This window comes from Siniperca chuatsi, linkage group LG19 (genome assembly GCF_020085105.1).
Source record: "Siniperca chuatsi isolate FFG_IHB_CAS linkage group LG19, ASM2008510v1, whole genome shotgun sequence".
NCBI lineage: Eukaryota > Metazoa > Chordata > Actinopteri > Centrarchiformes > Sinipercidae > Siniperca > Siniperca chuatsi.
Genome location: NC_058060.1, coordinates 23757785 through 23783744, shown reverse-complemented (window position 1 = coordinate 23783744; position 25960 = coordinate 23757785). Strand labels below are relative to the sequence as shown.

Genomic DNA, 25960 nt, shown 5'->3' with positions numbered 1-25960 from the left:
GATACAAGAAGTACAATACAAATAAAGCATACTTTCGCAGCTGTATGACCTGTTCTTGGCCTCCAAATTTAATCTGAAACTGATTTTGGTGGATCATTTAGGAGAAACTTGATAACATTTTAGGGCTACAGTTAATGAATATTTTTCATTTAGTCAAAAAATGTAATAAAAATGACCACTGCAAGTTCTGAGAGCACAAGGTGTTGTCTTCAAACAGCTCAAACTCAAACATATTCAGTTTACAATTATACAAAACAGACTTTTTGGAAGCTGGAACCCGAGCCTGTTTGGGTTTTTTAATTGATAAATGAGTTAGCGTTAGGGTTAGCCACTCTGCTAACGTTAAAAGTAAATATTACAATTTTTATGACATATAATATTAGCCTTATTAAGCGTCAGAGAGAACCAGCAGTGGCGCTGCTTCACGCAGAAAGGGCCACATGTTTAACGAGTAAGGCGATCATCTTATGACACTGATAACAAGATCGCCAGGATCCCTTTCCTGTAGAAAAGCCTGTAATTTATTGACTAACTATTTCAGCATTACAAGGTTAAGTGAACAGCGGTCACGTTTTTTTCCCGGTTAAAAAAAATTAGTATAGATCTAAGGCAGAGCCGTGAGCTCGTCCAATCAGGTGGGGTATAAGTTGTTGTATGAGTGAAGGAGAGAACTGTCACTCATCTATTAAACAGCCCGACTGACACGAATCAACAGAAACTTATATCAGCGCCTGTTGTCTCTGGTTGAACCCTTAAATGTCAGGTATCTTTACCGCTCCTGCGCTGTGAGCCGAGCCACAGATGAGCGTGTTTGAGCCTGACTGAGTCGTCTCTTTGGCTCCGGCTCGACGGGTGAAGCGGCGGTTTGTGCAACAGCAGGACGAACCGAACATCTGGAGGAAGCGCTGGTCGAGTTTTGTGGTCGACCTTAAAAAAAGTCCGGCAGCAAGAAAATATGAAAAGAAAACACAGCCTGCATTAGACAGAGTCCATATGTTTGTAAATTCATCTGACCGGTCTGGTTCTCTCTCGGTCTCGTTGACAGAAACTGTGAATGAGTCAGACAAGTTTAATTTGCCACCTTCGGGTGCTTGTCAGAATTATTAAAATTACAAGTAGAGCTTTTTTTTAGTTGAATTAAGCCAGGGTTGGTTTGCTGAGCATGAATGCTATTTTTCAGGGCTTGATTCTGCGCAGTATAGTTAGGGTCTGATCTGTTGGCCACCAGTTGCTCCAATGCTTTGCTCTAGGGGAAATCGGTTCAGGGATCGAACCAGCAACCTTTAGTTCACCTCCCTAACCTTTAAGCCACAGCTGCTGCATGAACGTAAACCTGAGATAAAACGTTGTTTATGGACATAGTACATGGACACTTCAGTCATAGATAGTCAGCATGATGCTTTCCACTTTATCAACCCGTTAAAACCCGTCCACCTTTTGCGGGTGGTCCGCCTTAATTAAATCAAATGAGCTATTTTTGCCCGTCAGACCCTCGTGATGAATTAGGACACACAGTTTGCCAGGATGTATCATTGTTGTAGTGCCAGACTGCTTTAAAGGGAGTGAGCCACCACATTATTAATATTTAATTCATATACTCTGCCGTGCATTGTAACTGGATTATTTTTACAGTAGGGCGGTCTTTTTGAAAAAAGCCACAATGACTTGAGAAGTTGTGAATCTAATCTATTGATACATATTCATGTGATTGATAATTTGTGTCTGTAGCTCAGCTGCGATGAGTCTGCCGTCCCCTGCAGGTTCGGATCCAGACGGACTCAGTTCATCAGGTTCAGCAGCTGATATGAGTTGTATTTTCTACACTTGTAAAGTAGAGCTGCAGCTAAAAATTACATTTAAAAAAAAAATTGATTTATTTAATGTGTAGATTTTTTTGTGTGTGTGTGAAACACAGTTTCCCAGCGCTTGTGACAACATGTTAAAATTGCTTGTTTTGTCCAAAGATATTTAATTTGCAGCGATTTTATAAAATGATCACATCTGAGGAGCTGGAGCCGCCGAGTGTTTCTTTGCTAGGTATATGACTTAAATCAAATGTCAAACTTGTTAACAATTAATCGATTAATCAGCTAATTGTATCAGAAGTCCAGCGCAGGTGTGTCACATGTTTGCAGCAGGTCGAGTTCAGCTACAACTTTTCTACTTCAAACCCAACATGCAGATGCAGGACGTTTGGCCTGTCTGTTTGTGCTAGCAATAAGCAGGCTAATGTGGTGAATACTCACACACACACACACACACACACACACACACACAAAATAATGAAGTCTGATTAACACGTTGGAGCCTCATTTCTCCCGTTTTCAGCCTGTTTTTCCTGACAGATTACTAAAAGAAGACTAAATTATTCATTATTCCCCAAGAAAAAAGGCCTTCATCACAAATGGGAAAATGTAATGAATTCCCTTATCAGAGAAGTCATTTTTCAGATTCCATAAATCATCGCATGACCTCCCGGGTGTGTGTGTGTGTGTGTGTGTGTGTGTGTGTGTATACATGTAGCGCTTGCTGGCAGATGGTGTTTAATCTTCTCCGGCCATCTGGACTGACTTTCTCTGGCGTCTTTTAAACGCCCACACACACACAAACACATGGCACTCTACTTTCTTATTCAACATGCTCAGGTGTGTGTGTGTGTGTGCGTGTGTGTGTGTGTGTATGTGTTTGTGTGTGTGTGTGTGTGTGTGTGTGTGTGCGCGTGAGGGATTAGATAGACAAGACATTCCTTGGAAACAACTCATACACTTACGTTTCAACGGTCACAACCTCTTAACTTGGAACAAGAAGCAGTAGACTCTGTTATTCTGGGTGTGTGTGTGTTTGATGCGTGTGTGTGTGTGTGTGTGCGTTTGTGTGTGTCTTAACGTCCAGACAAGGTCAGAAAAACAAAAAGAGTCGTCCTCAGTTTGGGACATTTTGTTAGTTCTCATTTTGTAAAAGGAGCTATTTTAGGGTTTGGGTTCGGCACTTAGCGGTTATTTGTCTGCATCTGTGGCCATCTTGTCTGTGTGTGTGTGCGTGTGTGCGTGTGTGTGTGTGTTTGAGTGGGAGAGAGGAAGTGTGTGTGCCTAAACACCTAAAATGGAAACCTTCGCCCCACCCACACTGGCTAGAGTGGATATTGATGGATACAGAGAGAGCGAGAGAAAGAGGAAATATTGATTGATAGGAAGAGGCACAAAGCGAGGGAGGGAACGTGTGTGTGTGTATTTGTGTGTGTGTGTGTGTGTGTGTGTGTGTTTTGTGTGTATTAGAGAGAGGAGGCAGATATTAAGCAAGCAAGAGAAAGAAGAAGAAAGAGTTTCATGTCCACCCAATTTAGTTTCTGTCAGGATGAGATGGTACATTCCTCTGTGGTAATAGGCAGGGTCAGTGTGTGTGTGTGTGTGTGTGTGTGTGTGTGTGAGTGTGTGTGACAGCTTTGGGCCTCCATGCCTGTGAACGAGGCATTGTGGGTATTGCCATTGTGAGGTCATGGGGGTGATGATGTAAGCTGTGTAACCCGGCGCCGCTTTTCCTGAACGCAGCTCTCTCTCTGGAAACAGACCAATCACAGAGCAACAACACACACACACACACACAGTGACACTTAAACATTGTTATACTTGTGAGGACCCTCAGGGATGGCCTGCACTTATTTCCTGACCCTCATCCTCAACTGAAGTCAACTGTTGCTGATACTAACAACTATTTTCATTATCAATTAATCTGTTTCTATTTTTTCTGATTAATCAATTATTAATTTAGCATATAAAAGCCAAAGCAACTTTATTTATTTATTTATAGCACAGAGGCATTTCAAAGAGCTTTACATTAGAAAGACATTCAAAACGATTAGCGATAAAAACCAGAATGAAATCAATTAAGATTAAAGATTAAGATTAAGAATTATATTTCAAAAATGAGATCAAATGGAATAAAATACAAATGGAATAGACCAGAAATAGTTCAGTAATAAATTAAACAAAGGAAATAAAAGTGCAGTAGAGAAACAAATCGATCCAAGGCACAGCAGCTTTTTTAATTTAATTTGAACAAGGTTAAAGTATAGGTGCATTTGAGATCAGCAGGAAGTTGGTTCCATCTGTTTGGTCCTGACTCGAGGTTCTGCTAGCTGACCGCTCCCTAAAGATTTAAGGTTCCTGCTGGATTATTATGTTCTTCAAGGAGATCACAGATGTATTTTAGCCCAAGATTATTGAGTGGTTTATAAACTAGCAGCAGCACTTTAAAGTCTATTCTGCAAGTAACTGGAGTGTAAAGATTTAAAGTGTAACTGAACCCCCAAATTCTGCGAGCGAGCTCCCTCCCAGCACAACCGCGGCGGCCAGTTTGTGATGCGGGAGGTGAGGAGACACCGACCAGAGCGACTGACAGACAGTCAGCGGGGCAGCCATGAGCAGCTGCTGTCAGCCTCTCCGTGTCCGCGCTGGAAACTCCATTGTCACCAAAAGCAAATTCGTGGCCCTTGTTTGTAAAAGTGTCTGTGTCGTATCTGTGTTGTAGCTGAGTGTCAGTACGTAGCCATAGCCCAAATTCATCATGGGAAAGACTGCAGTCCGGTGGTGCTTCTACAGTAAAAGCACAAGTCCGAACCATTGCGCCAAAATTGAATAATACCAAGTGGAGGGTTAGCAAAAATACAGTAAACTTTGCAGCCGGGAAAGCAACAGTGCTGACCCATACTAACAGTCTGCAGAGTGGGATGACGTTTGTTTATATGAAAGCTGCCACCAGATCAGCCAATAGCAAAATTCAATTGCAATAGCCGGGCTTCAACCTGTAGAGGGCATATTCATGACACAATATGTAGAATTCAAATACTTGGCACTAAAATGTCAAGATTTGGACCCGAATCCATCAGCAGCTCTACTAAATACCCATATACATCGGTTCTCAGCTGAAAAAAGTGGTGCAGTAAAATACATTTACTCTGAAGGAAGAGGAAACAGTTGAGCGTTGCAAATTTCTTTCAGGCTGCAGAAACAAGTTTATCAACTTTTATATTTTGAGAGAAATAGAGCTGAAATGCTTAGCCCAATAATTTATCAACAGATTAATTAATTAATCAGCAACTATTTTGATAATAGATTAATAATGTCTGTCGTTGTTCAAGCAAAAATGGCAGAAACGTTCTGGTTAGAGCTTCTCCAATGTGAGGATTTGCTGCTTTTTTCTGTGTTTTTTTTTTTTTCTTCTTTGGCTTTAAAACTGTTGGTCGGTCAAAACAAGACATTTGAAGACGTCACCTTGGGCTCATATTTGACATTTCATAGACTAAATGATTAATCCGCTAATTCAGAAAATAACTGACAGATAAATCCATAATAAAAATAATCATTTGTTGCAGCCCCAGACAGAAAGTTCATCGTTCATCGTTTCCACAGAAAGGCTAGGCAGTCAAAGCCGCGGTGGGGGCCACGACCGAAATAAAAGTAAAATATTATAATTACACATACACACCTGTTTCCTCTGTAACATCCTCCAAACAGACTCTCAGAGGCATTTGTTTTTTATTTTTACTTTATTATTATTTAAAAATAGGAACATGACACACTCCGACTGCAGTGGTGAAGGACGATGAGATTGTGTACAGTTTGCTTACTTTCATTTAAAATCAGCATCCTGTTGTTGTAGGCTTGACGTGGAGTAATGAATAAAGGTGTAGCACATGAAGGTTCAAGGTAATTACCATACAAATAGACTGTAATAGCTAATAGAGATATATAATTGTTATTCTTATGCTTTTTTAAAGGTTAAAATCACCGTTCTCTTGATTCTTAATTATTTTCTGGAAGTAACTTAGTAGTTATATTTAGACAAATTGTTTCAAACTATCTACTTAACAGCTAAGATGAAAGAAAAATAAACAACATCTGATGTCGTTCAAGCAGCAAAACAACATTTCCACTGATGTAAACCGGTAAGGGAGTGAGGAAACAAACAGTAAACTTTAATTTAACTCCTTGGTGTGTGTAGAAACAGACACACAGGCATTTTAACGTGTGTGTGCAGGGAGAGAGAGTCGGTCAGGGAGTTTCCACTGGACCATCTGGGAGGAGGAGGAGGAGGAGGAAGGGGAGGGAGTTAGTATGTTGGTGAGAGGAACGAAGGAGAGGAAGATGCAGAAAAGAGAGGAGGAAAAAGTGGAGTGAGAGAGGAAGAGAGACACTCCCCCGCTCCAATATCTACCTGACCCGAGCTGGAATTTAACATGGAGACTCGAAACCAACGTCTCATCTCATTTCCATCCCTCCTCCTCCTCCTCCTCCTCCTCTCTGTCTCTGTGGAATTTCATGTCCGACGCTCCCTGGTCTTCCCCCTCGTCTCAGGATCAGCACTCTCGCATGTCACCCTTTTATTTATATTTCCCCCTCCCCTTTGACTTATCATGACCTTTTGTTTCCTCTCCTTTCCTCTAGTTTCCACTTATTCTCTCTCCTCTCCTTTCCTCACCTTTTAATTTTGTTTTATTGCCTTTTTCTTTTCAATTTTTATTACACAAGGTCCAAGGGATACACACACACACACACACACACACAAATAAAGGAACAGAACAACAATGCCACCAGCTGAAAACAACAACAAATTAGAAAAAGTAAAGCTTTCCGTTGTAACTTAAGCGTTGTTGTTACATTAAAACGTGCAGTATAGGACATAAGGTAGGTTAATATACATATACATACATATCTACACAAACATATACACATTGCATATATTCATATATTTATGCGTATACTTTCCACCTGCACACACTCATAAACATAATTATTTGTTTGAATACACATCCAAAAAACGTATTTACGTCCCTTTAGTTGACCTTTACCGACATTCCCCGTGTTATTTTTAACTCCGGCCTTCACCCTGACTCAAAGTCAATCATTTCTTTTTTCTCCTCTTCTTACATCTTTCCTTTCCTTCACTCCTCTGTTCTCCGTTTGTTCCTCTCCTCCCCTTTCTTTCTCCTCCTCCTTCTTTCCTTTCCTTTGCTGTCCTTTCCTTTCAGCGTGTCTCCTCACATTTCCTCTCCTCTCTTATCTTTCTTTTCTTTTCCTTTCCTCTCCTCTTTTCTGGGATCTACAGACATTTTTTTTGTAAAACTGTGATCATCTTTATGACATGTTGATTAGACAGACGATGCATTGACGGACCTGTGGGAAATCACAGGCTCCCTGCTCACAAACAATTTATTTTTTATAACGTTGATGCTTCACACAAAAAACAAACAAACGTCGGAGAAGAAGTTGATTTAAAGTTTGTCATGTCCACTGCCTTCCTGCCCGTCCCCACTCTGACATGGGCTGTGGGGCCTCCAAGGACAGATGTGTGCCTTCCTGTGCAGATGTTGTCGCCAGGGAAACAATGACAGGACATGCTTTAATCGCCACGATGAACAGCTGGAGGGCCTTCCTGTGTGTGTGTGTGTGTGTGTGTGTGTGTGTGTGTGTGTGTGTGTGTCCGTCCCTCGGCGCTGTGTGCTGTAACAAGTTCATCAGTTAATCAGTTTGAGCTGCGTTGTGACAGGAGAGGAGCGCGATGAAGACGCTTTTATTTCACGTTAGGAACAGGCAATTCCAGGTACAATACACACACACACTCTCTGACACACACACACACACACACACACACACACACACACACACACACACATCATGCGGAGATACAGCCTGTTATTACAGATTGTCGTTTGCTGGCTGTCTGTGTTTGTAATTCACACAGACTCTTTGGTATTATATCATAGTCTCAGTCTGTTAATATTGTTTTTGGAGGCTGTGTGTGTGTGTGTGTGTGTGTGTGTGTGTGCGTGCGTGCGTGCGTGCGTGTGTGTGTGTGTTTCAGGTCTAACTTGATGTTGCGAGCAGACACGTAACTTTGGTAAAATAATTTTGTTTTAACCCTTTGAACCCTCGCCTATTTTTGTTGCTGTTTTCGCTGACTACACGCTTTAGCTATATATTGTCATTTTTTTAGCACAAGTTAGGATATGCACCTTGGGTCATAATGTGCAATAATGAGACATCACGTGCAATATCATGGACATAATCACAATCAGAAATACTTTATTGATCCCCGAGGGGAAACTCTTTTGTTACAGCAAAGTACTAGCAAAATCACTGAACGTTTTGAATGAACCATATACACTTTCCTGTACTTCAGATTTGATATCGTACACACAGATATATGCCACTTCTCATACCGTTAACCTGTTTATATTTATATTATGATACTTACCGTTAACATGTTTATAATTATATTATGATACTTACCGTTAGCCTGTTATATTATGATACTTACCGTTAACCCGTTTATATTTCTGGCATTGCGTACATTTGTTTTTTTCACTTTACTGATAATCTTTACTCTTATATTTTGTTTATTGCATTTAAGTGGTACTGTGCATGTTCAGGGACAGTTTTAATGAAACATGCCTTTAATTGATCCGTGATGGATATCGGAGACGCTGCTTGTGCTGGAAAGAGTAAGCAGCAAGAGAGCAAGTGATCACTCAGTAACCCCCCCCCCCACACCCCCACACCCCCGTAGTGCAGCAATGGCTTGTACGCTCTCACATGTTGCATATTTATGTGCGAGTTGTAATTAAGAGGCTCCCTCGTCCTGATCAGAGAGGCTCGATTGGCAACAGATGAAGCGCTTTGATTTCCTCTAATGAGAGGAGGAGGAGGGGTGGAGCAAGGTGGAGAGAGAGAGAGAGAGAGAGATGGACGAGCACACAGACAGTGGCTCTACTGTCCGACAGATCACAGTAGGGTGTGTGTGTGTGTGTGTGTGTGTGTGTGTGTTATGGACACATTACCATGGTAACGTGGTTGGCATGGCGACAAAAGTTTTCCGACTCCGAGCTGTCCCCTCATACCTCTCTCTGTCTCTCGCGGTCCTTTGATGTCCCTCGCCCTTCGCCCCCCTTTCTGCCTGTCGCTTGATCTCGTAGAGTTGTAAATTCACATTTTTAGTTTAGTTTTCTTTTTAATGATCTCCTCAGTACAAATCCTATAGTTTTAGCAGTGGGAGGTATGGATTAAAAAGATCTACCTTTTTATCAAAGTATATGTAATTTTATACCCCAGCATTGATACATGTTGTGATTTAATACAGTTTGTTTAAAATCTGTTAAGAAACTTATATATAACCAGGAGGGAATGTTTTTGTCTAATACAGTGAATTTAAGAAACGTCATCACAATGATGCAAAAACTGCACTACATACTACATCCAGCATTGCCTACAATGGCCTCATGCATCAAGAATGATAAAAGGGATTGTTATATCAGTATAAACGGTGTAACAAATTTTAGAAATACTACCATGAGTCTATATTTCCAAAGCACAGGGCCACCCACCTACGAAATGTTTGACTAATGTAAAAAAACCTATATTAGTTATTATCTAACTGTTTATTTTCTGTCAATTTTCACCATAAATCATGGTCGTTGTTTGTGTTATTTCAAAGCTTTCTCTATATTGTCAGATTTGTAATCCTGGTTAAATCTCATTTCTCTTACTTTATTTTCTTTTTTTGTCACATTTTAAGATATTCAGTATGAAGAATATCAACATCAGCCTTTCAAAAACCCACACGTATAATATGTGTAGATTGTAAACTCCTATTTATGTTCCCAAATTCACAGAAATGTCACATGACCTTAGTGTCCTAATTGGTAGCTACCACCATGGATGGGAAGAAGCCAATTAGAGGCAAAACAAAACAAAAAACGAAGGCTGCTTTGTTGTTGCAGTTGGGAACGAAACACAAGAATGAAATGCCAAAATCATCCAAAACTGACCCAGAATCTGAAAGTGAACTGATGTAAACTGCTGAATGTTTTAAAAAAAGTGTAACTTTTAGTTTCAACTCACTTCAGTTTTAAGCTTGTGCCTATGTTTCTTACAGAAAGGCACCTTGGGAGTTGTAGTTTATGTCTCTCCTTTATGTCCACAGGGTTGTAACCTTTGACTTAAAAAACTGATATTTTCTTACACAGTTTTTGTACAAAAGTTTCAAGAGTTTTATGACCCTCCACGTCTTGAAGTCACGTAACATTGTCTATGAGAAAAGAAAATCGTCTCCTCCCACTTCAATACTATTTTGTCTCAATCCCTTCAGTGTTTGTTACCTTCTTGGTAGATCAATTAACAGCACAATGAAGAAGAGGACACACACCTTCATCTGCTGCTACAGAGACTGTGTGATTGAGGATCTTGTCTTGCCAGCTCCTGAATAAATGATGATGTCCTCCCTCTGCTCCTCCTCATCTATACTTAATGCTCTCTCCTTCTCTCTGTACTACAAAGTTCAGCCTCTGCTGTAAATCACATCCGCCTCTCTCTTCCATCACTTGTCCTCCGACATCTTTTTTTCTTCATCTCTATTTTGTCTTTCTCTTGTCTTTCGGATCAAATGCTTTCTTTCGTTCTCGCTTTCTCTTTGTGTGCAGATCTCCACCCACCTTACACCTTGAAAATAAAGATACATCCATGAATTTAAATAGAAAATAAATGTATAAATCTTTAGTAAGTTTTGAACTAAATGAAAGTACAAAGTAATGAGAAGATAAAGAGAACATTGGAAATCAGCTTTATGTAGTATTAGAGAGTAGAGGTGATATAACAATATGCTGTGAGACAATATGACTTTGTCAACCATCAGAGATTTTGCCAAAATGTTTATACAGTGGTAGCCATCCCTTTTAATATGGGGGCTGCTTTATGGCACAAATGGATTTTTGTATACGATGAAGTACCTTGATTTGTTTAGCCAAACACAAACATTCCCGTTATTTTATCCAGTTTCCAGTTTTATCAGTTATTTATAAACAGTTTCTCAATTGTTTTCCCAGAAAATATACTATATCATGATAAATATCGACATTGCAATATAAAGTAAAGAGGGTTTTATTCATATCGCCCACTCCGACGTTATACCCACCACAACAAAATGTGAATCTAATATTGATAAAGACTCATCATTGAGCTTTACTGACATGAGTAGGACAGATGTGGCTGTTAATCGTTACTCCTTTATCCTTTTGGATCTGAATTTGGTTTCCTATTATAAAAATCTTTATTTTATTTCACATTTAAATAGGCTAAATAGACAATTGCCCCATATCATAGCAATTACAACACGTTTGCTACACTTACATACACAGTGAAATAAGAAGAAACATATACAGGTGTCCAAAACACAAACGATAAATAAAAAATACAGTTCGATTAAAGCAGATGAAATCTTAATGAAAGACACCTGATCACCCAGGGCAACACATCTGCTGAAGTTATGGACATTTGTGCAGGGTTTTTCTTTCTGTGTAGTCTCTGAATCAGTGGTAATAATCACTGCACTTCACTTCCCAGAGATCACCTGTCAGTCAAACAGTGTCGGAGCCGGTGACGTCTTCGTCCTTTTGGATTTTCTGTTGCTGCAGTTTGAGTCTCTGTAGATGGCGCTCTTCTCTTCTGTTCACTCATGGAGGCTGTCACTGTTCATAAGAAACCAGCTCTGTGTGTGTGTGTGTGTGTGTGTGTGTGTCTGTGTGTGTGAGCGCATAGACTCTTAATATTTAGCTCTTGTGTGGAGGGTTTGAAGTGTTTGGCAGTGTCAGAAAATTTTAAATTCTTTTTATAAAAACATTTTATTGCTGAACCGACTCTCTGATCTTTGACAGGTGACTATTAGCTGCGTGTGTGTGTGTGTGTGTGTTATTTGAGCCTCGGGCAAAGCCAGCGGAAATGCACTTTATGCCTCTAACCTGACAAATCCCAAGCGTGCGTGTGCATGTGCGTGTGCGTGTGTGTGTGTGTGTGTGTGGTGGCCATCCGGCCTGTTAATTTCATTGCGTAACAGGCTTAGGGGGGGGGGGCGCAGATTGTCTGGAATGGCATCCCGCTCACTCAATCCGTGATGGCTGCTGCCATGGAGAAGCTTTACACACACATACACACACACACACACACATTTACATTAACATTGACATTGACATTTGAGGCGTTTTGCTGATGCTCTTGACCCCAGCAACTCACACTGAGAGCAACAGTAGAAAAGGCTCTAGATCACCAGGACTTTAAAGCAACCAGCAGTTTCACTGTCAGACACATTGTGACACACACACACACACACACACACACACACACACACACAAGAACAGCCTGGTTGGTATTATTACCAAAGTCCCACATGCATCTATTTTTATTATCAGAGTTAATAAGGGATATGCAAGTGACGCTGGAAATGTGGCGTCACTTTCCTCTCATTTCCTCTCTCCCTCTAGCTCACTCACACTCACACACTCTGACACTTGCAATCCATCACTGCAATAAAACCTCACTCACCGTCAAGCACTCCTTCCTTTTCAAGCCAAACTCTGCCGTATATTTACAAAGACACTACTTCTCAGGTAAAAGTTGTTTAAAGGAGCAGGGGAGATTGTTCCATTAATCAATGGACTTGCTCTGTGATAAATAAGTAGAGTCTGGTGCTGTAACGTTGAGTAATAGTCAGCTGCCTGCTAAAAGGTTAACATGCTACGGCACTAGTATTCTGACAGCTGTAAAGATTAATGGAAACTAATTATAAATGGTCCGTGGACAAGACTGTTGTTCTGCAGAAAATATTGGTATAATTTCTGCTAAAATGTGTAAAACACCAAACTTTGTGAAAACGTTCTCTTTTTCCATCGGCAGGAAATGGTGATGGGAGACTTTGCACAGCTAAAAGTCACTACACAGCGGAGGAATACGTGTCTGCTCACGTGAAATAATAAAAAAAACGTTGATTTATTTTTTATTTTTTGGCCACATGAGGAGGCAGAATCTGACAGAGACACACCTCTAACATAATTAAGCCTTATAAAGTTGTCAGGGCTAACGTGTTAGCAAACAGTTACACATCAAGCAGTCACAGAGCAACATTATCATTCATTTGGAGTCGTGTTTGTGTCACCTGATGAGGTGAAGTCCAATATTTACCCTCCTTTTTGCTCTGCTTTTGGTCTCCACCAGCGGGTTGACCAGAGCTTGTTTGCTGAGACGCTGAGCCTGAACCGGACGGTAAATGTGCCGTAAAACCCAAACTATGAACTCTGTGTCTTTATGTCTACGAGCGACACTTTTCATACTACATGTAGCTGTTTGATTCAGGGGTAGATATAAGAAATATTGGTTAGTGGAGCTTTATCACAAACAAAGCGTTCGATATCTGTGTGTTCGGCCCCGTCCACCTTGTCGTTGCCCTCACTGGTGTTTGTTTGTGTGTGGAAACCAGTACGCACTCAGGGAAGGCGACAACAGGTGGAGGTAATCCAAGAAATGTCACGCATCCTGTCGACGGTTCACACTGGCATTGTGTACATTGTGTTTGTGTGTGTGTGTGTGTGTGTGGGGGGGGGTGACAGGTGGAGGATTTCGGGTGGGGAGTATCTGCGTCCGCATTGTGTCTGAGTTGGACTGTTGGAGCTGGTTTCAGTGTGTTGGCTGCGGGTTTTGGGGATATTTGATTTGTGCGTGCGTCAGCTTGTGTTTTGTCAGTTTTATGTACATATGTGTGTGTGTGTGTGTCTGGTCGTTGCAGGGATAGAAAGAACAGGAAGATAATCTAAAATTAACACATTTTATCAGTTATCACTTAAAATATTATATATGTACTGTATGAGTAGGTCAGTAGGATTTTATTAAAATCACAATATGACAATATTTTTCTATGTTCTATCAGAAAATTGCAAATGTCCGCAGAATCACATTTAAAGATTTGATGTTTAGTGCAATTAACTATGTTCTGCATTACATCAAACACAACTCTGCACACGTGTAAAAATGCTGTTAGTTTCTAATTATAATTTACTTGAAATTGTTAATTTAATCAACATAATTTTGTAAAACGATAACACAATTTGTTCAAATCATCATAATACAATTCCACTGAAAGTTGAGAAACAGTCATATGAATTAGATTGAGATTTCAGTGTCTGCCTCATCGGTCGAGCTGTAGTGCGCGATTTCAAACTTAGAATTTGGACACTCAAATAAAATGGCAGAGGGTAAATATATTTCTCTAGGTAGCAAATAGGGAGTGATTTCTGACATACAGTAGCCGTAGTTCTACTAAATGAAACTCAGAAATCAATTGACTAAAATGAGCCAAACGTTAGATATCATTTGAATGTCAGGTGTAAAATTTATACGATATTGACAAATAAAAACAGGGCATGCATGTGATGTTTCTGTTTTTCCCTTTCTAAAAGGATTCAAGTTGGTGTTTTGAATTAAAGTAAATCAACTAGTGCTTTAACGATTGGTGAATTAAATGACAGCTGTTTTAATAACTGCCATAAAGGTGATTTGTGAAGTAGAAATGCAAACATCTGGTTTGAGCTTCTCGAATGGGAGGATTTGCTCATTTTTTCTGTTTTATTATAATTGTAAATTGAATATCTCTGGGTTTTTGACTGCGTTTTTCACTATTCCTTAGACCAAACAATGGTCATTTAGTTAAAAATTAAAACAATTGTAAATTGCAGCCCTAAATCAATCTTCTTCTTTACTAAGAGAAGCTTAAAACATTTTTTTTCACACACTCAGTTGACAGATTGGGTCTCAGCTTCATTGATATTTTTGAATGTTGAATGTGAGTGAAAATAGACGTGTTCTTTTCCTCGTGGTATTTAGTCATTGGCCAGCGAGTTATGTGTGTGTGGAGTAAACGGGGATCTCCAGGACACCTGATGGAAACACTGGGTGGAAGGTTACAGCTGCATGTCAGTGGAGAGAGAGGGGGGAGATCCCGCTTCCCAACCCAACCCCCTCGCCTCTCTCGCCTCCCATTCCTCTGGGTATCCCCTCACACTGACTCACACACACATACTTTGTTTGCCTGTCCCAGTCCAAGTCATTCGCTGCCACAGTGTTGCTCCAGACAACAACTGCAAGCTTCCCAGTTCAGTTCGCGATGACACACTGCGCGGCGGAGGCCAAGCCGGCGTGTGTGTGCGCCGTAACCGGCCTCGTCAGAGCGCTGAGGAGCCGGCTGAAGGCGCTCCGACGTCTCCTGCTGCTCGCCGGGAGGGACGGCAGCCGCCAGCGACCGGCCCACACCTTTGATGGCGGCCGCTGGGAGCGACCCGGGCTGTTGAACAGGAAAAATGGGGGGACAGTTTTAGGCTGTTGCGGACCAGTACACCCCAGTATGGCTGTGAGTAGTCATGACTGTGTGAGTTGAGCTGCTCGGGTCTCCTCCAGCTAGTTTTTCCGTGTGTGTGCATCTTATCACTCTACAAGTCAAACAGTGACAGATTAGCATTCATGAAATGTAAACAATATATATTTCTCTTTGTCGACTTAAAGCAATAGCTCCAACAGCAACAACATAACAGAGAGATACTGAGGTAATTGTGTTGACATGTGGATAAAAACACTTTCTGGATTTTGCTGTTGGAGCTGTTTGGATATTTGATGGGAATTTTTGCTTTATCTGAGCTGCCAAAAGACATGTCGCCTTTGAGTTTGGATAAATGTCAGTGGAGATTTAGCTGCTGGGAAAGGTGGCATGTAGTGATGAGTTTTCATGTTGGGATGAGCAGTTCTGGCATCAGATCGGGAAGCTTCAAAAATGACCTCCAGCTCCACGCTGCTGGATCTCAGCTGGGCTGAGTGGTAGCTGTTTATGTGTGTGAGATCAGCTGATCAGCTGATGGTGTGGAGCTGTCTCAGAAACCAGATGGCACACACACAAAGAAATTTGTCCTTTATTCTGAAAAACAGCAAATTTAAAAGTAAAAGTACAGCAAACCTTAATGTATTTGTGATATAGATGAGTAACTTACAAACATTTGTCTCTGTGTGTTTGATTCATGTTACCACTACCCTCATCCTCTCTAACACTGACGAAGATATTCACATTTAAACAGACCCTGCTGTACTGGATTGGACTGGTTGGCATTGACAAAATCACACATCATGATATTCCTGACCGGTTATCATAATCAAACACCTCCTTCAAAGTTGCCTGTAAGAAGTTTTGTCCGTCCTTGACAGCAGCAGCTGGCGTCAGCTTGTTGCATGGTGGAAAAAAATATCAAAAATGTCTGTAGAAACTTCTCAAACCACTACAGCAGTATAATCAGCTTCTCTGCTGTCTGTCTGTAGGCTCAGTATATTAAAAACAGTCGTATTTCCACCTAAATGTGACTAAATACGCCGCCCCTGTCTCAGTCCTCATGCATGACCCTGTGCTCGGTTGGCAGCAGCAGCGAGCTTTCGCAATTGTTCATGATAAGAAAATCTCCCTGCAGCCAGACGCACCGACTCGTGTTGATAAAGACGTGTGCAGAGTTTGTGTTAATTTAATATGATGGCCGTAATGTGTCCGTTGGGGAGGTCTGCTGCTGTGTGCAGAACAGTTTAACAACATTATACTGATTCAGGCCGCTCATGAGGTCTCTTAATTAGATCTGATGGCGGACAGATGATGTGGAGTGTTGCAGGGCCGCTGTGCTGCGTCCTCTCCAGCTGTGTTACTGATGGCTCAGTGGAAACCTGTTTATAAGGGGCTTATGTTTGTTTTATTTTAGGAACTTGTCAGTAAAGATATCAGGGTCAATATTTCCAAAGAATGACTGCCACATATTTCATGATGCTGTTGAGAATTAAGACTTAAAGCTAGCTGCAGTACCCCATTAAAGCAAACTACGTAGAGCCTCGCATCTACTGCGGCCAGACTACTAAAAATAACCGCTCCATGTGTGCTCAGAGCTTTAGCCACATTCAGTTACATTCAATGTAAAGTTACAGAACCTGGGAAAGAAACCTGTTCAAAAACTTCTTAGTATCAAAACTTTGCTGCTGCAACATTTTACTTTTACTAGCTGTGAACAGAGCTGAAACGATTAGTCAGTCAACATAAAAATTAAACAATTTAAATAACTGATTAAATGTTAGGGTTATTTTTCAAGTAAGGAATACCAAAGATTTCCTAGCTCCAGTTTCTATAATGTGAGGATTGCTGCTTTTCTGTTTTATATCATTGTAATCTGAATATTTTGGGGTTTTGGACAAAACAAGACAAAACGAATAATCGAGAAAATAATCTGCAAATTAACTGATAAGGAAAATAATTGTTAGTTTTAGCCCTAGTTGACACCTCAAGGTTCATTTAGTAGCTGTTCTGGAGCTTTTGATCATATCACTTGATATCAATCAGCCAACATGGACGAGAAAGTGCGCAGAAAGCATCTGCAATTCCCTGACAAACTGGGCAAACTCCATCTGGTGATGAAACTGATATGATATCAAAAGACTCAGAACAGCTACTAAACAGACCTGGAAATGAGGTGTCAGCAGCTGTTTCCAGGATCAAGAATAAACCTAGAAGCTCAATCGCTTTCTTCATCACTCACAAGGTGACCAAGGACCAAGTTTACAGACAACCAGGATTCAATATGACAGTTTTTTGACAGCTGATGTAGACTCACAGCTTCGATTTACCACCAGCGGCTAATGGTGGTGATTTCACACCGTTCATGGACAAGTTTTGCTCTTTGTATGTGTGGACGTTGTTGTTTTTCCTTCAGTGTGTGAGACAAAAATGTACTTCAGTCATCAGCGGAAGAGTTGAGTTGGAAACTGTACATGTGTTTTGTGTGTTTTGACATCGACTGTGCACAATTGGGACGGAAATAAACGATAACAGGGACAATAACAGGTTAGAGAGGCAGGTAAAGTGTGCGTGTGGGCGCATGCAGGTGTGTATATGCATGTTATTTTGTGTCCATCCATGCATGTGTGTGTGTGTGTGTGTTCAGCGCACAGGTGCAGGGTTTGCAGTTTTAATCCTGTGATTAAGAGGTGCTACATGAGCATCCTGTCGCTTCGGCTCTGATCCTCCATCTGTGTTCTGACTCACACACACAAACACACACACATATTTGAAATGTCAACATTCCTAAACTCCTCAGCTTTTCAAACATTTCTATTTTCGCAGACAGTCAGCTCTGTTTTTGTTCGTTTATCAGCTGTTTGCAGCATCGAGCTGCGTTCGGCGGCTTCGTCTAGATGGGGGATCTCATTTACATACGGCGGTGTGATGTTCAACACTTGGCGCTGATGACATGCGGTGTAAATCACATGTGTGTGTGCATGTGTGTGTGCATGTGTGTGGCTGGGTAGTGTTTGAAATGTTTTCATAGTAGTGCTGATACAGTAACTGATAATAAGTGCTGATACCAAAGTTTTTTCAACAACTTACAATAAGAAGTATGAACACGTTTTTTTCTTCATTTAACAGAAGAAGCCAAAGCTCTCTGTTAAATGTTTAAATCGCGTTTTTTTTTTTTTTTTAACACAAACAACAGTACAAGAACCTTGCTGGAACAAAATACTGTCTAAAATTGACAACATTTAGATTTAAATCAGGAGCTACCTGATCAAAGAGTAATTAAACAAGATCTGACCAGACATTGACAGTTTTAAATACTAAGGACACATTTTGTTCGGCAGTGGCGGAAAGTAACATTTCTACTCCGCTACATTTATTTTCCAACATAAGTTACTAGTTACTTTGCAGATTCAGATTATTAATACAAAATATAAATCGACTAATACATTTATTAATAAATATTATGGATTAAGCTACCTGGCAGTATATAAAGTACTTAAATTTAGCTCCACCTTTACCAGCTGCAGCATTAGTGATGCTTCCACATTAATGCATATTTAATTATGACCCAGTGATATAATATATATTGTTCTGAAATGGGCCATTTTGCATGATGAGTACTTTTACTTTTGGTACTTTAAGTATATTTTGGTGATAATACGTTTACTTAAGTATGATTTTGAATGCAGGACTTTTACTTGGTTTGAACTGTGGTACTGTTACTTTTTCTTAAGGAAACGATCTGAGTACTTTTTCCACTGCTGTTGTTCGGCATCAAAACATTTTGAGCAGAGAGGATTAGGAAACTGTAACTGTGCTTAAATACTGTAGTATTTTCATTTTCTTCTACTGTATTCTTCTACTCCACCACATTTCAGAGGGTACTTTTTAATCCAGTACATTTATCTGACAGCTTTAGTTACTAGTTAAAGTTCAGATTGAAATTTCATAGATTAAACTACCCATCAGTGTATTAAGTAGGTAAAATTAGTTCCACTTAAACCATCTACAACATTAAAACACTGCTTACACATTATTGTGTCAGTAATAATAATCCAACAATTTTATTTATATGTTTTTTAAGATTTAATTGGTAGTTTTTATAGTCGAGAGGCAGACAAACAAAGTTCCTAACCTGCTGTGACGCACCAATAATCCAATCTTATATCACCCCTTTCAGTGTGGTATAATAATATAGCACACTGCATTAGAAGTACTTTCACTTCTGATACTTTAAGTACATGTCGCTGATAACACTGTACTTTTACTTAATTAAATTTTTGAAGGCAGGACTTGTAATGGAGTATTTTATAGTGAGGTTTTGGTACTTTTACTTAAGTAAAGTATCTGAATACTTCCTCCACCGCTGCACACGTGCCTCCCCCCCCGTGCTCTAGTGTATAACCTTTTCCCATGAGGAAGAGAGGGAGAGAATAAGGAAGATAGAGAAAGGAGAGAGGTGCAAACCAGAGAGGAGAGGTGAGAACGGTTCAAATAAAGATAGAAAAAGCGAGAAAGTAGGAGGGAACGAGGGAGGAAAGGAGGGAGTGAGGGAGGGAGGCGAAGATTTCTCTGAGAGAGAAAGAGAGAGAGAGAGAGAGAGAGAAGTGTCAGGGACGAGCAGAAGCCGGCGCCGGCTCCATCCCATAGCCTGGCAGTCGATGCACAGGAGCATGTTAGCGCCACAGAGCCTCAGCCGCAGTCGGGACTACAGGACCCATAATGCACTGGGGCACTCGTCAGCCAACAGGTCACCCACCTGGGAACTGCAGGTACGGAGGAAGTAGTTAGTGAAGCAATGGAAGTGAGAGGAAAGGGAGAAAGAGGATGGATTGTGGAGCACAGAGCAGAGAGGATGCTGGGAAAGCAGGGAAGTGCAGTCTGGATGTGTTTACCTGTTTACTTGTTTGGTTTATTGCATCAATATCCTGAACATGGAAAGCAAGAGCGAGCTAGGAAGCTTTAGAAAGAGATTAAAGGAGGGATGGTGTCACTGGGTACACGCACAGCCACACAGTATGGTTTCATTAGTCACTCAGCTACAGCGGGAAGCAGGTATCGGGGGTGGCTCCATGACAACTGTGCATCCGTGTATGCGTGTGTGTGTGTGTGTGTGTGTGTGTGTGTCCCGTTTGAGTGTGTTGTAATTTCCCACCGAGCAGATGACGAACATTTGGGAGCCCTGCTCAACCTGTTGTGTGATTCACTGAGATGTGAGGAAGACTGGACGAAAGGGGGGAAATCCACCTTCAGACACTCTCACACTGATAACATCGCTCTTTGGTTGTTGTTGTTGTTGTTGTTGTTGTTCCCTTTTGGATTTTACCTGCTCTCGCCTGCTGCTTTATATACTCCATTTCCCAGAATGCCTTTCAGAGAACATGCCTGAACTTGCTCCATTCAGCTGCTGTTGTTTTTTAAGTGTAGGAGAGAGAAACTGTCTATACACGAGGCTTCTGTTAGCAGAGGAAAAAAAAACTTACTCAGACCCCACCCTGTGTTGTGACTCACTGTCTGCAATGCATTCTGGTCTATTGAGGCTAAAATGGGTCCAGAAATCGGTCTGTAAATCTTCTTCTTGTGTAATGGCTAAATGTCAAACAGAGCATAGTTGCTAAGTCATCTCTTATTGGTGAATTAGAAAGCACAAACTATCAGTAATGTTTACAAAACCCTTCCTTTACTTTCATGAGTTGATCAAATGATACTTTATATGTGGCCAAAAGTATGTGGACACCCCTGAGTACATACTTTATATACTTTATTTCCTGGTTTGGGCTAGACATCTTAGTTCCAATGAAGGGGAAACTTAATACAACAGCATACAAAGATGTTTTAGGGCAGTGGGCCTCTGAGGGGGTCACAAGATAAATCTGAGGGGTCACCAGACGATCAACAGGATGCGAAAGCAGACGGGGGGCGGATTTGTTTGTCTGTTTGGTCCAGACCATGTTCCGGGGGAGGTTTCACACCTTTTAGTTTTGGTTCGGATCAAACAAGGTAGGTGTGAAAGGGCTCTGATACAACCAGAGGTCAAACTTTTGCTTCAGCGGAAACATTATATCCCCAAACAGTGGTATGGTGGAAAGTAAGAATTGAATTTTACCAATAAATTAAAATGTGTCATCATCCAAAAAGGTTACTGGCCAGTAAGCATTATTGATTTATCCACCACAGACAAATTTATAGATTAAAGAGTGTGAATTTCAGACCATAATAATAATGAGCTTGACACTGTTGTGTGTGTGTGTGTGTGTGTGTGTGTGTGTGTGTGTGTTACAGGATGACGTGCCAATCAAGGAGATCAGCATCACTCACCATGTGAAGGAGGGATCAGAGAAAGCCGACCCACGACAGTTCGAGCTACGCAAAGTCCTGGGACAAGGCTCCTTCGGCAAGGTGTGTGTGTGTGTGTGTGTGTTTATATATCTGTCAGTGCTTGCGTGTGAGTGGGCCTAAGTGTGTGTGTAAGTGTGGGCTTCATTTCCACTCAAATCCCTGTAATGTTTCCCTTGTGGCAGTGTTTGAGAGCCCGTTGCCATGGAGACGGCGGGATGAGGGCCCTTCACACCTCCCGCTCAGTGTCGTCGTCTTTATGAATGAACAATTAGCCACCCACTTGGGCTCCGTGTGTGTGTGTGTGTGTGTGTGTGTGTGTGTGTGTGTCTGTTTATGTTAATCTACATAAGTATGACCTAGAAAAAGGGGCTAACCCAAACAAACTCTCAAACAAAACACAAACACTAAGGAGTACCCATAATATACAATACAACCACACGATACACATATATTACATAAATAAATACATCAGCGATTGACTTAATTGATCACTGTGTTTGTGTGTGTGTGTGTGTAGGTGTTTCTGGTGAGGAAGATCTCAGGGCCAGACGCCGGGCAGCTGTACGCCATGAAAGTCCTGAAGAAAGCTACGCTGAAAGGTACAAAGAGAGACTGTAACTTTCTTTGACGTGAAGATCTTCATCTTAAAGTCTATATTTTTCTTCCTGTCAACAAATCTCACGTGCAGACCCAAACCAACACTGAATGTATCAGCTAACAAGTGTTGTGTGTGTATCACACCCTGATATATCTTCTTCCTCTGAACCACAGAGCTCCATTGTTGTCCAGAAATTATTAAAAACACATCAGCGAGCCGCACTGTTGCACTGGGTGACATGTTCCTTCATCACCATGAACACACACACTGGAGTTTATTCTGACTCACACACACACACCGTCCTGCTGCCACAAACACTCACTACAGCACCACATGTGGATTCATCCGCCACTGAAAATAGTCCCCAACAAATGCACTATTTCCTCCTGTTTGTTTTGATAAAAAGTGAGCAGCTGTTTTAGGAAATGACTGAGCCTTTTTAAGATTTACGTGGGTCTAACACATTGTGGTTTTTTGGTAATTTCATGGGATTTGTTTAGCCTTGGTGTGATATTTTTCTGCTGTTTCTCTTGTCATATAGAACGACACCAGCCTCATCCTTCAAGGTGGCTGAATACGAAGTGAAATTTACAGGTGGCACATTAAGTCTGTCCGAATCCATCCAGTCTAGTCAGTGAACACGAGTTTAAAATGTTTCAAATCGAGCGAAGAATTTGCTCTTAAACCAAACTGTTCGACTCCAATTCATGAACATGTGGTGACAAGAGGAATAAAAGGAGATAAACTGGAGGAAAATAAGAGAAATAACTGGATTTCCTCTTAGGTTTTGAAAGCGGAGTCTGAGCTGTACGACTAACAGCTACAGGTATAGTGGTGAATAAACACGGACTGAACATACGCCAGCAGTCAAATTAATGTTAATGAGGGAAAAAACATACATGGAAGCATGCTGGAAAGACATTACAAGCCCACTGAACGAAGCCGATAAGTGAAAATCAAAATTAACCCATAAATTGTAGAAAAACTGCTCACTGTCATCTGTGTTGGTGTGTAGATCATCAGAACCCCATCAGGTAGAGACTGGGTGTAGCTGAGGTTCGAAGAGGAAGCAGCAGCCGCCATTATTTGATGCCTCAAAACCTTTCTGACCTCTAATTATACCTTAACGTCCTCATAATCAAACTGAACTTTAAAAAAAATCCACACCACGACCTGTATTAGAAGTAAAAATAACTATTGAGAGCTGAAATTCGTGCAGAGACTAAAAGCCTGATAGAGGCTGACAGACTCTGTTAAATTCTTCCTGCAGCACCTTTTTTAAAGTTCAGAAGTTCAGCTGAAGGTCTTTGCTCTGAAATATAGTTTTTGTGGATGAAGTCGTCTGTATTTGTGTCTGAAGAGTTTCAGGTAGTCAATTGTTCATTCAGTGTGTTTTCAGGTTTGCTCAGTCGTCATCGCCCAAAACGGTATTTCACACCTTAACACGAGACCAAACAGAGATACAAAGAGCTAAAGAGGTGCAGGGAGAGAGGCAGAGAAGAGATAAATGCCTAAAGTGATGTTCAACTCAAGTCATACACCATCTGCTGGTGGGAAAAATACAACATTTATATCTATATCTACTGCTTCTTTCTCTCTTTTCTGTCTTAATATTGGTTTCTTTATTTCCCCTTTTTCTTTCCTGTTTTTAAATTTCTCGTTGCTGATTCTCTTCCTCTCTCCCCGTGATTCAGTTACTCATCTGCTGCCATCTGGGAGTCTCTCCAGCCAAAATAGAAACCAAATAAAGGAGGCTGTTTCATTTTGGCTTTTCACTAAGAGCTTTATCTGGTGATTTATGTGTTTTCCACTCTCCGTGTGTGTGTGTTTGTGTTTCCAGTGCGTGACCGGGTCAGGACAAAGATGGAGAGAGACATCCTGGTGGAGGTCAACCATCCCTTCATCGTCAAACTGCACTACGGTGAGTCAACCAATGACAGACCTCCGTGATGAATCACCAACGCCGCACCGGCCAATCAGAACTCAATGTTCCTCTTTTAGCAAGCAGCAGACCTCGCAGTGGAAATGTTCAGCAAGCAGGGAACTTCTTAGATCATATCTCAATTCTTTCCTTCTCTCCTTCCTCCCTCAGCGTTTCAGACTGAGGGGAAGCTGTACCTGATCCTGGACTTCCTCAGAGGAGGAGATCTCTTCACTCGTCTCTCTAAGGAGGTAATGATTGTTTATACACGAGGAGAGCCCTTTAGCTTATTTGCATGAAAAGTATTCTAATGACAGTGTCTGAGAGGCAAACTGAAGAATATAAAACAGACGAAATTAACAAGATATAATACATAAATGAATCAAGATCTTATTGTCTCTAATGGGAAATTAGATTTTCTACTCTCAGTTCATATCAAAATGGAAACGCACAGCTCTCCTCCAGTACACCACGCTTTCTTTATTCACCAAACATTTTTGACTATCTTGCCTTCAAAAACGTTTGGTGAATAAAGAAAGCGTGGCGTGCATGTTTACATTTTCATGCACTGAAGATCACTCTGGTCTGCACCTCGCTGTGTGTGTCCGTTCTCATAGTAAGAAAATACTTTCACTTCATAACCAAAAAACTTGTAGAGGCAAGGCAAGTTCAAAGTGCTTTACATAAGACGTATAAGGCATTAAGGAAAGAAACACAAGGCAATGTAAAAAGACACATTAAAATTGGATTTGAAAAAATTACAGTGCAGTTACAATGCAGTGCAAGATATAAATATTCATTGAATAAAAGGCAGTGGCAAACAGAAAAGCCCTGATTTAAAAGAACTGAGAGTTGAAACACGCTTCAAGTTTTCTGGGAGTTTGTTCCAGATGTGGTTTGATATGTGGAGCGTACGAACTGAACGCTGCTTCTCCGTGTTTAGTTTGGACTCTGGGGACAGTAAGCAGATCCTGATCCCAGACCTTCACAACGGAGCAGCAGATCAGAGATAAACTATTCAACGCTTTATAAACCAACAGTAGTATTTTAAAGTCAGTTCTCCGACACACAGGAAGCAGCTGTAAACATCTGAGAACTGGACTGATGTGATCCACAGTCCTGGTCAGACAGACATTCAGAGGAAAGAGCAGCTAATTAAATGACCAAGGAAGTGCGGCCATTAGGCAAAGTCTTTATAAGTACAGTTCAGGAAAGGTAATGCAGGTCCTGTTGAACAGTCTAGTATTTATAATATTCCACTTTAATAAGTATGGAAGCAATAGCAATCAATGTAGCAAAGAACAAACAAACAGGAGAAAGCGAGGAAATATTGTTAGCTGTGGTTTCCATGGGGAAGTTTCTAGTTATCAGTTACTTTACTTCATTACTTCCCATCGTAGTGGATTCAGGTACTGGTTCATCATTGTTTTAGAATCACATTTGATTGGATAACTTAATGTCTCAGAGTGCAGGATGAGTCATTAAAATATTATGTTTCATAGAAAGAGAGGGATTTTGATATACTGTAGATATTTTAGCATACACCAAGCTAGCAGAACAATTAACACATGAAAACATGTATTTGTTTTATCTAACTGTCTTTAAAAGACTTTAGCAGCATGCTGTCTGCTGCAGGATGTTTTACTTTCTGCAGGCCATCCACTTGTTTCTGCACATTCAAGTTTCCGCAAAGATGACAGCGCACAATGACTTGTGGAGCTTTTCACCTCGTTTTTTTTTTTTTTTTTTTTTTTGTCTGTCTGCATTTAAAATGTCATTGTCCGACCATCATGACTAACAAGAAAATTAAGTTACAAAACATAGTTTCGTATCGTCAAATGTAAGGGGTTTGGCAAGACATAGCTGAGGAACATTTCTTAATAGCAGAGTGTGTCTTCAACCACGGTAACTACTCGTGT

At 40.8% G+C, this 25960-nt stretch overlaps 2 protein-coding genes across 5 annotated transcripts in view; one reads left to right on the top strand and one right to left on the bottom strand.

Moving 5' to 3' along the window:
• Nucleotides 1–25960, bottom strand: part of LOC122866379 (hemicentin-2-like) — a 480239-nt gene that overhangs the window by 220371 nt on the left and 233908 nt on the right. The gene's annotated exons all lie outside the window — the stretch shown is intronic.
• The window catches only part of rps6ka3b (ribosomal protein S6 kinase, polypeptide 3b), a 55603-nt gene that overhangs the window by 12882 nt on the left and 16761 nt on the right, over nucleotides 1–25960 (top strand). For 3 of the 4 annotated variants that reach the window (XM_044176001.1, XM_044176000.1, XM_044175999.1), the window contains 4 exons: nucleotides 21466–21582; nucleotides 22040–22121; nucleotides 23961–24041; nucleotides 24213–24292. In XM_044176001.1, coding sequence (XP_044031936.1) covers nucleotides 21466–21582; nucleotides 22040–22121; nucleotides 23961–24041; nucleotides 24213–24292 — 360 coding nt within the window. Of the gene's footprint in view, nucleotides 1–7578; nucleotides 7600–21465; nucleotides 21583–22039; nucleotides 22122–23960; nucleotides 24042–24212; nucleotides 24293–25960 lie in introns of those variants that run through there. The other variant, XM_044176002.1, reaches the window with a different exon arrangement.